The sequence below is a fragment of the Platalea leucorodia genome (genome assembly GCF_965183815.1).
Source record: "Platalea leucorodia genome assembly, chromosome: 2".
Taxonomy (NCBI): domain Eukaryota; kingdom Metazoa; phylum Chordata; class Aves; order Pelecaniformes; family Threskiornithidae; genus Platalea; species Platalea leucorodia.
Window position 1 is genome coordinate 33609501 of NC_138824.1, and position 12913 is coordinate 33622413.

The following is a 12913-nucleotide window of genomic DNA, read 5'->3' on the forward strand; positions in this document are numbered from 1 at the left end:
CCTGCCATCTATTTTTTGTCTTACATGTTATGTTGCAGTGTAAGATACAGGTGTCTCTCTCACATACACACACAAAGGATATTACTATTAACACTTGTGAGTCCTACCACTATTCTGCCTGAGTATTTGCAACACTGCAACCCCCATGTGACAAGCATGAAATAGGTAGATCTTCAAAAGATGGCAAAAATGACTCATGAGGTCAGAATGATTGTAGTCACTAAACTCGACTCATTCACATCAAAAGAATTTCTGAGAATGCTGGGGCAGGCAGAAAAAGTGAAGTATTTTCTTCTTCATGTTAAGACACCTATAAACCATAACAGGGAAGGAACATATGAATATAAGGATTAAACCAACAGTTTCAAATAAAAACAGGAATGGAGAAAAGTATTCTCAAACTGCCTTCTAGTTTATGAAAGCATGAAGTCCACTCTAAGTGTCAGAATTAATGTACAACAAAACATATTTCTGAAATAATTCTAAATCAAACATACCAACCTCCAGAAAAGGCGATATATTTCAACTGGCCCAAAAGACATTTCCCAATCTTCTGGGTTATTTTAAATAAGAATGAAAGACTTCCTACTCTCAGGATCGAATATATATACACCACACAGTTACATAGGCCAAAGAAAAACAAAACTAGCATTCTTTTTCTGGGCTAGAAAGGGGGAAGCCACTGTCAAGAAAATTCAGCCCAGGTACAATCTGGACTGACCTCTAGGTATCTTCCACACTCTTAATACAAGCCTACAGTAACTAAGCACCACAGGTGCACGCATCATCTACATTTGGGAGTCGATTTAGTCACACTGACCTCTACTTCCTGGTCACTCCCCTTTTCTCCTGAAATGATGGCTCGAGCTTTGGAAAGCACCAAGTTGAAGACTCAATACTGAATTTCAAAACTGAGAGCAAGCTTTTCCTTCCTTAATATACTGATACGCATGTTAAGTTGTTTTTGCCAGATCTTAATTATTAAAACCATAATAATGGCATCATGTTAATGCTTTTTCACATTACCAGGTCACAAAATAAAAATCTTTGATAATTTATCATTCCTATCAACTTCATCATTAGAGACAATGCCTATATATCTTTTAAGTTAGCCTTTCAGTAGCCAGGTAATGTTAAAATAATTCTTTGGTGAAAGATTATAAAAAATAGGTCAAATGTAATAAATGCCAGATTATCATGTGTAGTTTGGTGTGTAGCCCAAAGGAATAATTTTTATGATTTAGAGAAATAAGAAGTTTCTCTTATATGTTTGTGATGGAAATACTCAGGTCAGTACACATACATACCAGAATTTTGACCCTTCCCTAAGAGATGCTAATTAGAATCATACAATTATTTGGGTTGGAAAAGACCTTTAAGATCATCAGGTCCAACCATTAACCTAACACTGCCAAGTCCACCACTAAACCATGTCCTACCTGTCACTACAACCTCCTTTCAGGTAGTTGTAGAGAGCAATAAGGTCTCCCCTCAGCCTCCTCTTCTCCAGGCTAAACAACCCCAGCTCCCTCAGCCGCTCCTCCTAAGACTTGTGCTCTAGACCCTTCACCAGCTTCGTTGCCCTTCTCTGGACACGCTCCAGCACCTCAACGTCCTTCTTGTAGTGAGGGGACCAACACTGAACACAGTACTCGAGGTGCGGCCTCACCAGTGCCGAGTCCAGGGCCACTATCACCTCCCTGGTCCTGCTGGCCACGCTATTCCTGATACAAGCCAGGATGTCATTGGCCCTCTTGGCCACCTGAGCACACTGCTGGCTCATGTTCAGGCGGCTGTCGACCAACACCCTCAGGTCCTTTTCTACCAAGCAGCTCTCCAGCCACTCCTCCCCCAGCCTGTAGCATTGCATGGGGTTGTTGTGACCCAAGTGCAGGACCCGGCACTGAGCCTTGTTGAACCTCATACAGTTGGCCTCAGCCCATTGATCCAGCCTGTCCAGGTCCCTCTGTAGAGCCCTCCTACCCTCCAGCAGATCAACACTCATGCCCAACTTAGTGTCGTCTGCAAACTTACTGAGGATGCACTCGATCCCCTGTCCAGATCATTGATAAAGATATTAAACAGAACTGGCCCCAACACTGAGCCCTGGGGAACACCAGTTGTGACCGGCCACCAACTGGATTTAACTCCATTCACCACAACTCTTTGGGCCCAGCCATCCAGCCCGTTGTTTTACCCAGCAAAGAGTACACCCATCCAGCCAGTTTCTCCAGGAGTATGCTGTGGGAAATGGTGTCAAAGGCTTTACTAAAATCCAGGTAGAGAATAGCCTTTCCTACTGCCCTTCCCTCATCCATGAAGCAGGTCACCTTGTCATAGAAGGAGATCAGGTTGGTCAAGCAGGACCTGCCTTTCAAACCCATGCTGACCCAGCCTGATCACCTGGTTGTCCTGTACACACCGTGTGATGGCAATCAAGATGATCTGCTCCATAACCTTCCCCGGCACCAAGGTCAGACTGACAGGCCTGAAGTTCCCCGGATCCTCGTTCCAGCCCTTCTTGGAGAGGGGCATCACATTTGCTAACTTCCAGTCAACTGGGACCTCCCCGGTTAGCCAGGACTGCTGATAAATGATGGAAAGTGGCTTGGTGAGCACTTCCGCCAGCTCCCTCAGTACCCTTGGGTGGATTCTAAAGCCCAATTCTTTAAACTTCCACTTTCTCTTTGGTCACATATTAAATTCAATCTATAAAACCAAAATAAAGGCACCTAAAAATGAAACAGTTTTATTGAGCCTTTTTTCTTAATAGTTTTGGTTGCAGTTGCTTACAGAATAAAAACATACTTAATATTTCTTTAAAACCTAAACTTCTTTCTGATAAGAAAAAGTACATTTGCTAGCAAAAAAAAAAAACAAACCTGAGGCAGAACATCAGAATATTAAGTTAGAAATTAATTTGCATGAGCAAGTTCTCAGATTCAATTTATAGACAGTAAGTAAAGAATGCTTGAAAAAATATATTTTTCCCTGAACAAAAATGCTGTAATTGTATCCTCTTTGGAGTAAAACAAGGACGACAACTTCTGAAACAAGTTAACTTAGCTTTGATTAATACTGTTTCATTTATGGTACACGCAGAGGCTAAACAGGCTGTTCCACTTTGACCTCTCAGGATTTAAACGATTTTCCTAAACAGCAAATACCTTATTATTATTGAGTGACAAATAAAGTAGTAGCAGCTGGTGTATCACAGCAAACGGAAATCAAGCAAATCCTTCCCCTTCCCCACCACCCACCAATCCAAGTACTTACAAAGACAAATTCCCTCGTAGCAGTGTCATGAAAGCGAAGATCAGACACCTCTGTTTCAGAAGCTGCCAGCCACTGGAGTGCTGCTCGGAGCTGGGGGTCCACTAGATTTGGTTCCAGATCAATATTCACTATTGCTAAAGTCTTTCGTATTTGCTCCAAACCTAACATTAAAAATAAAATCATCAAATCTATAGCTTCAAATTGTTTAAAAAAAGCCTCTGTAGCTCACTGTTTAGACTATATTATCTTAAAAACCTCAATTTAGTACACAGATAGTATGAAAGGCAAAAATCATGCTGGTCTAAAGTGTTTCTGTACTTTCACATAAGGAAGTACTGTTCATGCCATTTACAATTGTATGCAAACATAGCTGAGTATTAAAAGACATCTAAGCTTTAATGTATATTCCAAATCACAAGGAATTTAACACACCCTTTCATAAACTGAACAGCAATAGTTCTCACATTGTCCATCAATCATTTCCCTTTCCAACTGCTATTTTTTGCTATGCCTTCATCTACTAAATTTTTTAAAAGTGTGTATTTCAGAATTCTTTCCTGTACAGGCAGACTGATCAGACTGCCTCTGAGTTTTTCCAAAATACAGTGCTGTTTTTATTGGGGCCTATCCAATTTTTCAACACTTCCTTTACAGCATGAGCTCCAAAAATTAACACAGTAATGAAAGAGCAGTTGCATTAGTACCATAGAGAAACTACAGTATCGTCATCTTCTGTTCCCACTCTGAATTTCTGTATCCGGCTATCACAGTAATTCTTTCTCACACTCTCAGAACCAACTAAGCATATGTCTAGTGCTCTCCAAGTTATTCTTTACGTCTCTACTTCCAGACCACTACACTTAACTCTCTGGAAACAAGGAATATATTTGCAATAAAAACGTATGTTCCTGTGCAGTTTACCTCAATCTCACTACTCTTCCAATCAAGCTTATGAAAACTGAGGTACGTAAGGTATTAATTCCTAACTGGCAAAGTTAAGCAAGATGAAATAGATTCTTCCAGGAGGTAAAAGAGAGAGAAAATTAATTAGTGGAACTGTCAACATAAGCATGCTTTTGGTGGATAACAGAATATTTGTCTAGGAGCCCCAAAATCTAACATCTTTATAGGAGAAAGAACCAATTATAAAAAAATGTATGACCCTTAGTGGATGGAAAGCATTGTGGTAAGGTATCACTGGGAAATTTTGATTTATTTTTTAGTTTTATAAAACAGATGTACATTTTGTAATAACAAGGCTTTGTTTCAAATTCTTTGGTGAACAAGGTGCAGTCATGGCTTAGAAAAAGACAGACATTTCTAGGTATGACATGAACAGAACTTCCAAATGTACAAGACCAGGTACAAAGGTTTTCTACCTAGAATATTATTTAAATAGTCCTACAATGAAAGTAGCAGAAAGAGTCTTTTCAAAACAATAGTGAGATAGTGAAGAAATTAAACTGGAAATATTTCACTAGATAAAAAAAGCAGTCTGTTGCACTCCAGGAAATGCCTAAACTGTGTACTAGGACACCTGTGTACTGAGACACCTAAACTGTGTACATCAAGCACTATTTTAATCGAGCAATTTGAACATTTGAGATGCTAGAACTTTTTAAAGTTGAGACCAAAAGAAAGTAATGGTATATTGATAACCTAGATAAAACCTACAGAGCAGATATTTTAATTATAATTATTTTCTGAGGAAAAATACTAAATAATTTAGTTTAGTTTTATTTTCTTGTAAATTTACAGTCAGATCTGATTTAAAAAAAAAATTTAGAGATCTGGTTCATTTCCATATGTTTTTCCAGGAGTTAAAAAAAAAAAAAAAAAAAAAATAACCACACATCTTTCTGCTTACATCAAGACTATTTGAAGATGTGCAACATGGCTGAATATCCTCTGTACGTGGGTAGCAGATGTTTCTTGAAATGCTTATTTCGTCTTCAGAGTATACCCGACACAAAGAAAAGCTCTCTTACAACTTACTCTAACATCCTCTCATTTTAAATCAGCCTCATACACTGTGTATTCAGGCTGTTCTCATTTGAGTTAACAACCTTTGGCACTTCAATCAGACTGGAACCAGTGCAGAGATCTTCTACGAACCAGAGAGCTGTAACAAGATTCTGTATAGACCCTATTTTATATTTCACTAAGAAAGAAATTATAGCAAATGTATTGAATCCAAGTTTTTTCACTGTTTCTCATGACTCCTCTTCCAAGGTTAATATGGCCAGTTTGAATAACTTCTTCAGCTCTCGAACATAGCTATGCAGATGGATTGCCATGGCTCCTTATCACATATTTTACAAAGAAGTTATTCTATGCATATAAATTTACACTTTCAACAAGCTGATTAGAGTTCACTACCTTACATTATTAAGTACCTGTGAGAGCATCAGAGACTAGCGTTTCCCAAAGGCTTTAAATTTCAGTGCACTAAGAGGTGTATGTAGGGTATTAATCTAAGAATATATTCTGACACTTGACTGACATGCATTATGATGAATAGGGATAGTAGGGTCGTCACCTTGTTTTGCAGACTACAGAAGCAACGAATTAAGAAAAATAATTCATGTAGAGCACACAGGTCAAGAACAGTGGTATATGCTGGAACTGGTATTACCTTCTACAGCATCCTTGGAGTCCTCATCTTTATCTTCTGTTCCATCACTGTATTTTAAAAATAAAACAAAAATATTAATACAATATATGCACAATAAATGTAGTTAATCCTAAGACTGTAATGAAGGTTAAAGGACAGGAAGATCATAAAAGAATTAAGAAGTGATCATGAAAAGAAGCTTTGCTTCTCACACCATTTCATGTTGGAAACAGATTTATCATGAACTTCACAAGATTTGCTCTTAGGGAAAGAAGGGAGAAGAGAGAAACAAGAGAATGGTGTTGAAAAGAAGGATTGTAATCTGAAGACATTTTAAAATAAGAAGAAAACTTATTGTTTTTAATTACGGAGGACAGTTTAGTTTTGCTTCGTATGTGAAAAGGTTGAGCCATCTTATGTCACAGGTATGAATAGCTATAGGTTATTCAAAGCTGTAAGTCATAAGCGTTCTACAAAAATCAATTACCAAGGAAAAAACAGAAATCCTGTAGGAAGCAAGCTCTAGTTTGCATGAAAAAGTAAATCTAAAGACTTGTAAAACTGCAAGCAAGAACATGCACAAAAGGGACCCTTCATTTTGCAAGCAGAACACATTCATCAGTTTAGCACAGCAAAATTTAACCATTCAGTATGGATTAATTAATGAAAAAATCATATTGCGATTAAGTGAGAAGAGTGTGAATAATGTATCAGAATAAAAAATGCACTGTACTTTTATTTTCCAAAATGATGATTTCATGCATTAATTATGAGGAACCCATCTAGTTTATATTTCTCAACTCAACCAACCTGTCTGATGTTGGAAAGGATAAATTCTCCTCATACATATCCCCTTCTAAACCAAGACTGCTCCAGCTACTGCTGTTACCATTACTGCCAGGAGAAGAAGAGAACACAGCTGAACTAGAAAAGAACAATAGCTCAAACTAGAACCTTCATTTTCCTTAGAGCTGTTTTGTCAAGACATTTAACGGACTGAAAGTTCCTAAACAGGTTTGCTGGAACAGAGTACAAACATGATTGTCAGTGCTATTCAGAACAGCAATGTGCACAATAATGCAAAACTGGTTAAGTTTCAGTACACAGGTGAAAGTATTAATTTGTACTCATTAATTTTCCAGATCAGTGCTAACAGTAATTCTGTCCTCAGCTCTAAGCACATTGCTCATTGTTTATACAAGCTCAATAATTTCAATATGATTACTTATAGGAATATGGATTACAACCATAATATTCGCTTAAGGACTAGCTAAGAGTTCATAGAATTATACATTGCGAAGACAACTGCACAAATAAAATCCTTCCATCTCATTCCAACAATCCAGTAATGATCTCCAACAGCCTGATGAGAAGGAATTCTCAGAGCAAGTTAATTTTTTTTTTTTTAAATTCTGAGTATTATTCTACAAGCTGATCTTTTAAAAATAGGGGGGTTTATAGATCAGTGAAAACAGTACTAAAAAGATTACTTCACTCACAGTTCGTAAACATACTGCATTTATTCCATGACTACATTCAAGCCAATGTGAAAAACTGAAAAAATTGAGCATGTCCTTATACTCGCACACTTTGGGCATTATAATTAGCAGAGTTTGTTAAGCCTGTGCTTATGTACAAGATTGAGCTACTCATATGATTAAATCTCTGTTCCCCAACTCCATACCTCCTCCACATCATCTCTGGAAGCCTTCCAAGAATAAGATTTCAAGATAACCAGCATTCTTTGATAAAGCTAGATTGTCTACTATAGATGGTATGACAAGCCATGAAGCAACTCCAGAGAACAACTGCTGCAAGAAGATGCTTTCTTCACCTAAGTTTTGCGTGACTGTTAAAGCTCTTCTTTTCCACTCATTCCACTCAAGGCAAATAGTAAAATTTAAAACTACAAGTTGTGGAAAGAAACATTTCAAGAGACAGACATTAATCTCTTTCAAGAGCCTGCCAGTAACAGCATCATCTATCAGTGTCCTTTGCTTTCCAGTACACCTGCTTGGATCCTAATTTCAAAACAGCAACAGCAGGTTTGCAAGCCTGCAATATGAACACACCCTAACAGGAAAAAAAAATTAAAAAGTTGCAGGTGCTTCGTTCAGCAGATTGTTGCTTATTTAGACTACATGTTCTTTCTCTCATCATGCAGAAAAGAAAAAATTAAAGAGCGGAAGCTTCCAAAGAAACCAACTTGATTTGCACAGAAAATGCAAACCTGGTCTTAAGAATGTTTCTGAAGCTACTGTGTGAGACTATCACAGTATGTATGAAGTATTAAATTTGGTTTGAATTACATGTATAGAAAAGATTTAACATAGCCTATTGATACCAGTATTTTGCACTCAAACAGCCTCTTTCACTGAAAATTATAGATGCCTAACATAAGCGGAAGTAAAAGCTGCCCCAGTTCTCAGACTAGAGGAAAAAGTATTTGCAACTTAATAGAATGACCTCATGCATACCATTATTCTGATTAGGTAAGAGATTAATATATTTTACAGAGGTCAAACTTGGTCTGAAATAATCATATATTTAACCATATGATTACAATGCATAGCAATGTATGAGACTTTTTTGTAACGTGACCTTTATTTTGTTGTAAGATGCCAAATTAACAGCCTTGAAATTGAACTCCTGCAACCACAGAACAAGCAATAAATAAAGGCATTATAATGCTTCTACGACGCTTCATGCGGCTCTTCAACATGAGCCAGCAGAAGAATTACAAGAAAAGCTTTTGACTTCTACATATATATATACACACACTGTATATATGGGAATTAGAACTCAGATCATCTGCTTTGAGATTCTGCATTACGTACATACAGTCAAACGCAAGAGGCTTCTGCTCTGAATTATAACCTAACCTGGATGCTCTGATTCCTCCCCTGGAAAAGCCTATGTCTATGTCTATGCCTATACCTATACATTAGCTATAGAGAAAGCTTAAGACTATTTAATTTCTAAATTTAAAGTCGCTAATGTTAGGGACGCAAAGCAGATGATACAAGCACTCCCCTGCCTAACTAACTTTACCAAGTCCGCTAAAGAACTTTCATTCCTATTTCCATTCAAATAGAACTGCAGGGATCATGCTTTGATAACTCTTTCCAAATTGTCTTGCTCCCTTGTTTACAGAGAGTTTAATCCTCTGTGAAGTACTGAGGTACAATTTTTATATTGAGCTGAGATGCAGAGGGCATGTACCGTTTCAACAGAGATACTACAAAAAATGTCTTCTTTCCCTGAAGTAAAGCAAAGCAAGGTAAATTGAACTAGACCACTGTAGCTTGGATTGTTGTGCCGCTTTCTGGGGACTGTGATCCTGTGTTCCAAAAAAAAATTTCAACTACCATTAATGCAATCTCTAGGTTTATTATTATGAAGATCATTTCCAAGATGTCAGCTAAAGGAGTCTCAAGTACCAGTATCCATCAAATACTGCAAAGGGCCTGGAAAATACTGGGGGAAGGGAGAGGTCCTCCCCTACCAAGTAAAGCGTGCTTAATGTTAACTATGTCACTTAATGATATTGTACCAAGACTACAAATAAAGAAAAAAAAAAAAGGACAAAAAAAACCCAAAACAAACCCCCAAACTTTCAACTGTTGTAACTACATAGTGAATTCCCCCTCTATGACTGAATGGCATTTTCCTTTTTAATAAAACAGTTTATATTAAAAAGAGGAGATAAAAGCAATACATCTTCATCAATGCCATGCACTTTTTTCTTTCCTTAGAAGATGCTAACACTGTTCCACAAACAGTGTTATTACTGAGTCTTGTTTCATTACAGAAGGTCTCCCCCACCCCATATCTTTTTACTCAGGGCAATAACCCCAGATCCTGCCACCTCCACCTGCTAAACCTCAGCAACACAAACGAACCCATGTGCTGTTACCAGTCCACAGTTAGTTTTGTAAAACTAGCTGATCAATTTGCACATGCCAGTTTCTTCTGCCATCACCTTGCTATCCAAATTATGCCTCCACTTCTCTGAGTTAAATGCTAATTCAGGTCATTTCTCCTCTAATGAGCCACAGATTTTCTTGCAAGTTACAGAAATTACTTTCTTTATCATCCTCAAAACAGATTTAAATGAAAACCAACAACAAATACAATATGGGCACTACAGGTCCAGCAATTTTTTGTACTTTTTTTTTCCAGCATCAACTAACCTATATTTTATTCACTATTTCTAACTGCCAGTATGCTGAGTATTCTTCCTGACACTCTGAATTTCATCATGTAAGTTTAACTCATTTTCACTCATTCAACAGGTGTTTTCTTAGAATAACTTTAAGGCAATGTATTCTCTTGCAAAATTATTCAGTTGTATGAGTGATAAATTATAGTAGTGGGTTTATTAAAATATTTAGTTAAGTAAAACATGAAAAATATTGTAGACGTTTAAGTGACCAGTTCCACTTCGGTACCAAATAGCCTATTTGTACATTACATAAGGAAGCATATCTCCTGTATTTTCTTCAATCTCAGTGATGCTGGAAGTACTAACTAAAAAGAAAAAACAAAACAAAACAAAAAAAACTCCCCCCCATTTCTGCTGTTCTTCAACAGAAACGCTGAACAGTAACACGCTACAGTAACATAAGTGGTATATCAATCATAAAAAAAGTAAATTTACTCATTCCTCATATATTCCTTACATAGAAGCTTGGGCCACAATGCTCAATATAATTTTCCTGGCAACAGGCAGAGACATTGGAGATTTTTAAAATTCCCATTCTAATCTTTGTTAGTCATCAATCAGCCAGGGGAAGTACAGTGACAAGCTCTGTGGAAGAAGTTACTACCCTGAACAGGTAAGTTCCAATGTTACACACCTGTAAGCTCATTGTTAGTAGTACATAAATACTCCACCAATATCAGTTAGAACAGCTTATAAATTCAAGTCCCAAAAAAGACAAAAGTAGCTGCTAAAGCTCCTCATGCAAATTAAACTCATTTCTTTTCAAGAACAGATGAATTTACATAAAGCACATTCTCAGTGATTAAGTTTTAATATTTCAGAGCACAACTTAAACAGTACTTTCAAGCTGTATTTTATATATGGCAGTTGTTCTTAAAACACTTGCATCTTTGCTAATATTTAAATTATATATGTACAGTTTTACTTGATGTGACTCCCTGACATTAATGACAATGCATACTCCACATATTTTACAGAGTGTATACTATGAACATTCGTGGGCAAAAACATTTTGTAAGAACACACAAACATAACACTAGAGCCATTTTTAATACAAAAAGTCATTGTGTGTTGAAGAGAAAATAATCTCTTCTCCCCTCAAACCCCAGGAGAAAACCACTTGATGCCAAGTTATTTGACGTCAAGGTAACTGTTTAACTATACTAACATGTTTATAGTTACCTGTCACTGAGGTGAAGAAAACTGCTGCTCTCATCAGGATGTTCATCTTCAAAACTTAGATTGGACCAGCTCCCAGTGCTATCATCACCAATACTAAGACTCATCTGCTGGCTAACAACAGATTCAACAGAGTGAAATCCTTCTCTTCCAACAGAGCTAAACAAAAATTTAAGACAAGAACATCACCGCATTTCATACCGATCTCTGTTAGTTCATTTACAGCAATTTAACACCATTTCAAAGACATTAAATTCCAAGGAAGAAGGAAAAAAAAAAAAGGGAATCCATTAATTTGTACACTATTCTCAACACAAGAAATGAAGCAACCAAACGAATTGGAAATTTCAACAGGTTTAGGTCAGGTCTCGCTATCTGGAATTCTTTCACTAGAAGACAAAGGGAGCAGCAGAAATAATTCTCTCATTTGGAAGACTATTTGCTATAAAGCATAGAAGGCACTGTAGCCTTACAGACTATATATCAAGGTACACTTTTCAAGCAGAAGACTTATCATTTTTTAACTTGTTCACAACAGGACAGTTTGGCTATTGTCCCCTGCCTGCTTTTGGTACAACCAGCTACGTGATCTGCTATTGTAGGCAAGGTGCTTAAGTACATGCTAGTGTTTTAAATGTCAGGATTCAATTTTTTAAAAATTACTTTCTGTAGATAAAGATTTGTCTTCCTGCTTCAAGAAAGTGTAGCAATGCCTGACTTGCACAGAATTTTTCTGTAAAAAAAATTTAAATTTTTTATCCAAAAAACAATCAAGCAGGTATGCTCAATAAAAGGTAGTCTTTAGAAGACACTTCAAAAGATGCAGTTTGATAACTTTAAAGAAGTCTGAACTCCTTATAAAGAAGTTACAATATGAGAACATGCAGTTATCAACAAAGTTTCAGGGGCGAACTGTGATTATCTATATACAGATGAAGTGGTAGGATGTTCAGGAAAATGATCATCCTACTACCACCATAGCAAGCAGCCACAGCAACATTCACTATTTAAAAAGCCAACCTTAACCACATCACTGGCAACACCTTGCTCCAGTGAGCACAAATTTGTGCAGACAAATATGTAGCTTGAATGGAACCCATCTGGGTAATACAATGGTGATTTTTTCCCCATTTTTATTTACAGTTATACCAGCACTAGCAGCAGTTCTTTTCACCACACAAGGCAGCTTCTCAAGAAACATGTGCATTACATATCATACATTAGATGACAATATAAGAAACATTTATAAATTTTCTCATAGTAAAACCCTAATATTGCCTCATTGTCACAGATATAATAATAAACAATATCTCTTTGAACCTTACATTTTTTTTGCTGTCATATTCTAACTAGAATTTTTAAATAATATTTTTAAGAAGTGATTCAGAAACAAAGTGTCATCTTTGATACTGTAGGTATAGAAAAACATCACGACATTTTTTTGTTACACACTGAATAAGGACTTAACTCTGTTGTGCAGAGAGCGATGATATATATCTTACAAGCACTTTTATGCTGCTAGTATGTACGTGTTTCCTATCAAACCCTGAAAAATTTAGTTTTGTCCCACTGTGGCCCTTAGCCACTGAACATATAAAAATCAATTTTATTATTCATCC

General features: G+C 36.8%; 1 protein-coding gene across 8 annotated transcripts in view; it reads right to left on the reverse strand.

Annotated features, from left to right (window-relative positions):
• Positions 1–12913, reverse strand: part of AKAP11 (A-kinase anchoring protein 11) — a 51114-nt gene that overhangs the window by 12816 nt on the left and 25385 nt on the right. For 6 of the 8 annotated variants that reach the window (XR_014227454.1, XR_014227455.1, XM_082304432.1 and 3 more), the window contains 3 exons: positions 11298–11453; positions 5912–5958; positions 3277–3437 (listed from right to left, as the gene is read on the reverse strand). Coding sequence is in view for 6 of the 8 variants with exons in the window: in XM_082304432.1 (XP_082160558.1) it covers positions 3277–3437; positions 5912–5958; positions 11298–11453 (364 nt within the window). In the remaining 2 variants the exon portion in view is untranslated. The remainder of the gene's footprint in view (positions 1–3276; positions 3438–5911; positions 5959–11297; positions 11454–12913) is intronic. The other 2 variants (XM_082304431.1, XM_082304434.1) reach the window with 2 other exon arrangements.